The 5,781-nt window shown below is 45.9% G+C and overlaps 1 protein-coding gene across 1 annotated transcript; it reads right to left on the reverse strand.

Annotated features, from left to right (window-relative positions):
* Positions 1 to 944: 944 nt before the first annotated feature.
* Positions 945 to 2,880, reverse strand: FIBRA_08760 (uncharacterized protein; the record flags this gene model as incomplete). The annotated part of the gene is made up of 16 exons (XM_012330384.1): positions 945 to 1,025; positions 1,079 to 1,172; positions 1,229 to 1,253; positions 1,304 to 1,367; positions 1,423 to 1,450; positions 1,496 to 1,555; positions 1,611 to 1,711; positions 1,777 to 1,825; positions 1,879 to 1,894; positions 1,956 to 2,045; positions 2,096 to 2,130; positions 2,188 to 2,213; positions 2,430 to 2,439; positions 2,496 to 2,594; positions 2,653 to 2,745; positions 2,807 to 2,880. 16 exons carry the CDS (start codon positions 2,878 to 2,880, stop codon positions 945 to 947), a joined length of 945 nt encoding a protein of 314 aa, XP_012185774.1.
* Between the last annotated feature and the right edge of the window lie 2,901 nt (positions 2,881 to 5,781).

Here is a 5,781-nt window from a genome sequence, read left to right on the forward strand (position 1 = left end):
AAATCGATTTTGATATATTTAGACTTATAGAGTCGATGCAACAATTGATTTGGAGGAGTGTGCCGGAGAACGCTATATACACTGTACAGGTATTGAATGCTTAGTGAGAACTCTGCAGGGGTTACCGGTTTATTGAAGGCAATGGTGCGCGCTGGTATAAATTTTCAAAATACCCAATACTAATCATAGACGCACTCTGTCAAGTGTCTCGGTCGTACGCGAGATGCGGGGGCGTTGCCTTTTCCTTATGTCAGGACGGGAGTTCCGCGCACAGCTCATAGAGACCTCGTGTCAGTCCCATACCGCTTCGTGTATTTCTGAACCGATTGCTAATATCTCATCTATTTCTAAACCGATTGCTAATATCTCATCAATGTTGAATACTCAAAATCTATAAGATTTTTGAACTGAAGTTAACGATACCACTGACTGGATCCCCCCCAGCTGCGACTCAGTCTTGAGAGGCGACACTCCCTTCAGCGGGGGGTTTTAGAACCGCGTCCCTTGCCTTCGATGGCCGGGGCCTGCTCCTACAAGTCCGCCGTGCAGGTCCCGGTAGTTTTCCTTCTTTTTCTTGTACCTATGCCTTCAGCTTCTTTTCGGCCACATACCTCAGCGACGCCCGTTACGCCTCGTCAACCCGGGCCGTGTCCTCAATGCTTTGTTTCGATTGCGACTACTACTCTCGTACGTATGATGCACTGTATTTACTGTCTACATAGGGCTCGGCCCTAGCGGACATTAGAGGGGGGGGAAAGTTGACGACAATAGCTTTAGGTGATCATCCAGTATGATCATGAATTGTCATCACTAGCTATGCACACTGGCAGAAGATGGAAGTACTTCTACAAACAAGCGCGAATCAAATTACCTATCATCCCCCAAGCGTGACAGAATCCATTCACACCACATCAACACTAGCTGGGAGCACCAAGTCCACCGCATTAGTCCTTTCCAGTGGCACTTCTTTTACCTAAAGTATAATCAATAATCTCTCTAACATCACGGAATATCTCAATGTTTTGCTACACCAATATCATCAATTTACTGAACAAGAACCAGCAAAGATCGGGCGTACTGATCTGGACGATCCGTGACTCTCATGAAGCTCGATCTCGACAAGATTAGAAGGTTGCTTCCGTCCAGCTTCATGGCGTTGTCGAGCATTAAGCCTAGAAAAGAGTTGAGCGTCATCAGTCTAGCTCAAGCTACAGGACGAATGCCGTACATAGCAATCAGCGAATTCGCATAGACTTTTGTAACGTATCAGTAAAGAAAATGAATAGATCTCAACGGGGCGCACATTTGCTCTGAATCGCAACTAGTCCGCCAAAGAGTGAACTGGTCTTCAAGGCTGGTGCCCAAAACTAGGTATAGCGTGTATAGGCAGGAGATGCACATAAGCTCAACGAGGGCTCGTACCGTTGCAATGATCGTTATCGAAACACACCTTCGAAGCCATGAGTTATACTGTGAACAAGCAGACTTGACTTACATTGTTAAAGCACCGGTATTGATAATGTATGCCATCAACGTTCGAACCAAATTATCTGTTCTGATAAGACGGAGCATTTCAGACGCCCATCTAAAAGAATTCAGCGGAAACTCACGCCTTGTGACCCGTACGGTTAATCCAGAGATAATAAATTTGGCTGAGGGCGATGAGTACATCCAGAATTCCTGACAGGCTAATGCCACATGTGAACGTTATCTGCCGCGAGGGTGAGACAACTGTCAATGATCTTTATAATATAGGTATTCAAATGGGCAACACACTAGAGCTGCACGGGATGTTCTGAAGTCAAGCCAAGTATGAAATTTCCACCTGATGAGAATTGAGCACAAGGCATTAATATAAAAAAAGGGTGATTGACATACATTAAGCTTGCCGTTGCTAGAACGGGGTCATAATCAGAACATAGCACATGATGCAGGTATTATGATTGTTCTCCTACCGGTTCCAAACACTGATGCAACATAAGTTAGTTTCGTCGTCAACATAGCGATGGTGAACACAGACCGATGCGTAAGAAGAGCAAGATTGCCTTTGCGATATTCAGGATCAAATATTCGAACCGTCGAAGAAAGAACTCACCAGTATGGAGACTAGTGCAATAGATCCTCCACTCACTGCAAGTACAACCTTATATAATCAATATACATGTGTGAGAGTATGCAATGACGCACATATCCAGCTTCGCCAAATGAAAAAGCTAAGCAGGCATAATATGAGATGCCGTCAAAAAAACACGCAAAATACCCACATCTGGACCAAGCCTGCAATAAATGTCTTCACTCCAAATCAATTATTGAGCATGCAACGGAGTCAATCTGATTATAGGAATCTTACTCCTGCAACTAAAGTAGCCTGCATCCCAAATGTGCCTTACTTTTAAAAATCGAGGCGGATGTCAATTGTATAAACTTACCCCGGCACCCCTGAGGAAACCATCAGACATATGTTCATGCAACCAGGAGACAAAAGTAGGGCTAACCAATTGATCTGAAGAAGGTCTTCGAGGTCCCCAAAGTCAGTAATTGTGTAGTGGTAATTCATATATATGCAGAACACTGTGTGCACAGTCTCCAAACACCTTCAAAACAACACAGTATGGTAAGAAATATTTTTGCGGCTGAAACTAAGGGTCTTACCATACAGATACGACCAAGGAGCGAAGTAGTTTTGAGTCTTCTTGTGATGTCCACCAATAAAAGTATGTCTGTGCGGTGACAATTCCGTACAGACTTGAGATCAAGGTATTGTGAGTAAGCCAGGATAAATGAGAGGGGTAGGGTAAGAACGTACATGATAGCTATCTCTATGCAGAGTGTAAATCCGCCTCCTTGCTCTTCAACGGAGGGTGGGGTAGCAGCGGACATCTTGGAACCAGACAGACTTTGCGAATGTTAAACTCGGATATGGTACTCAAGAGCAGGATTTGAAACAGTTTCCACGAGGAAAAGTCGCAATCTCCTCCGGAAGTATACATACCATGGTGTTATCTGAATTTGTGAGCGTTAAACTGAGGCAATGCATACAACCTTCATGCGATAACGTCATGATCCTGATTCGAACTCCAAACGTCCCCTGTGCCAACAACGCGGCGCGCGCTCACACTAGCCTCCTGTGAGCAGAGTTGACACTTGAACGTTTGAACTTTCGCTCCTGCAGGCTTCAGATATCCGTATTCGACGCTCGTGACACCAGCGCCAGCGCATCGACTCATCGACATCCTGGATGAGTTATCCCCTCTTCCCCCCCTCTATGTATTGTATGATTCAATCCTGTCTACGTCATTGTTAAACCTGGATCCGTAACGCGTCTCGCGTTTTATCAGTCACGTATCCGTACTTGAATTGCCATGGACGAGACTAGGGAAGTTCAAAGTTGACGCAGCTGGGCTCGCAGAAAGTTCTGTGGTGCAGATGAGTCTTTAGGCGCTGAAGAAAATGCGAGCCCAAATGCAAAACCGCAAGAAAAGATGCCCATGTCTCTGCTTATCTAATGTCACGCTCAGATATACAATTGCGATTAATCTTTTTCTGAGTCATCATGATAACGAACGAGCACTACAGCAAAATGCGAAGCCTGCGTTCTCTTCAACCGCGGGCAATATCCAAAGTACGAATAGCGGACATGCAGTCTAACACAGCTCGCAGGGGGTAGCGAGTTTTCATTGTGTTCGGAGCTTAAACATCAGAAGCGCTCGACTGCCAAACATGGATGATCGGTAGCTGCTGATTAGCTGAACACCCATGTTCGACGGATGTTGCCACAATGTCCGACCAACATGTTTGAGCTCCGAGCATGATCAAGAAATGCTATCTTCAGTTACCGATGTTTTCCCTATGTTTGGCGCTCCACCTTTGGGCATTTCCCACAGATATAAGGGAGTCAATGTCACACAGGAAAGTCAGTGTGACTGCATTTTCAACTCGCAGCTCCAGAAACTCGCATCTTCTCTAGCGCCCAAAAGCGCATCTGCGCCGCAGAACTTTCTGCGAGCCCAGCTGCGTCAACTTTGAACTTCCCTACTCTGACGAGAGATGATCACGGATTGGAAGATTCGGACCCAACTAGTGTCCAATGCGCATGCCCCTCAGTCACCGTGGGGCCGGAGTGTTGTCATGTCCATTTTATTCCGCGGAAGCTGATTGTGCGTACCACTTATCCTATCTTTCTCCATCAAAGTTGCCACTTCACCTTAGTTTACCTGTAACCCGTAATGCCCGTTCATGTGCTCAAATGTACGCACAGTCTAGTTGGCATGTGGAGTTTGGGCACCGCTCGAAGTGTCCGCAGGGGGTGCCAGGAGTGGAGAAAATACTCAATAAACGGGCGCGTTCGTTGTAAGTCTTGCTTGACCGCGTGGTTAACGTTCAATGTCAACCAACAGTGACGATTTAATTTACTATTGTGGGATATCCCTGCGGTATATCCGCGAAATAGATGCCTTCATAGTGTCATCTTTACGTAGCTCACTGCTGGTGAGTAATGCTTAGAGAACGCTCAAAACAAGTCTGACATGATTGCGTAATTAGAGGATGCTACGGTGGCGGTTGAAATCACCATCACTAGATATCACAACAGATCATACTCGCGAAATGAATATTTTACTAGTGGAGAGATGAACACTTATCACTGATTGGTCAGAATGCATACAGTACAGGCAAACCTGGTTCGTTGACAGGTCAATTGGCTTCTCAAGATGGAGAGTTGAGCTACTATTGATACTCTGACTGTACCCGGAGGATACCCACACAACACCTTGCGATGTCATAGCACAATAATTCCGCATCAACGTCAAAGAGTTCTACTTCTACTTAGAAGGCTCTCTGGCGGTCAACGACACTACGAGCGCTTTGACAGCGATGAGAGACGTGAGAATCGGAGTTTTTACTTATATTCTGGTCCATCTATCAGCGACTCCATGATTGTGATCTTCATACACGTTTACGTTACAGGTTACGACATCACAGGTACTGAGATAACTTGTGGCAGATACCCGCCCAAATAGTCTGGAATGTAGGCTCGTACCCAGCTGTTCTGACTTTTGAACTCCGCTGCGAAAGCAGCTCGTTCGTCAGAACATGTTCTTCGTTTTCGCACTCAGACGCTCCTTTTTTTTATTAGCAAGAATCAACGCAAACGGTAAGAACATGTTCTAAGCCCGACTGGCCTGCGAGTCTATGTGGAATGTGCGCCAGTAGCCTTCCAACCTCCTGCCTCAAGTAGAGAGATGAGCTGTTCTAGCGTCCTCTGTGTCACATTGAAGTGGACATATACGTTGAGAAGTCATAATCGTAGACTTAACATGTGCTTGTCCTCAGTATGTCATCTGGACTTGTGGAGTCGACGCGACAAATTATATCCAGGAGTGTATGATATCGGAGAAAATTACGGACATATATTCAACACTTTCTAAGATCTATATAGAAGGAGAGGATGGGGTGCTAAACAGCCACAAAGCCACATGGCAGCCACATGGCCTGACTGCCCCTCCCTAATGCTCTGTGCACACGTGAGAAGAAACTGCGATAGCGGCCGATTGTGGCCACTGAGAAAAGCCACAATAACGGCAATGTATTTCCTGGAGCTCTGGGGCCCTGTTCTGTGAATTTCATTTTCAGTGCTTCTGCACAAAAATATTGTGCAAGGGAGGTCCCTGCGAGAATACAATTTAGTGGACACCTCAACTCATGGCTCATGTGCAGCACGTCAATACAGGCACAAACAGATGCTGGGAACAACCATGTGGGGGAGTGAAAAGACTTGAGCAC

Source organism: Fibroporia radiculosa, assembly GCF_000313525.1.
Source record: "Fibroporia radiculosa TFFH 294 genomic supercontigs, scaffold2680, whole genome shotgun sequence".
NCBI classification, from domain to species: domain Eukaryota; kingdom Fungi; phylum Basidiomycota; class Agaricomycetes; order Polyporales; family Fibroporiaceae; genus Fibroporia; species Fibroporia radiculosa.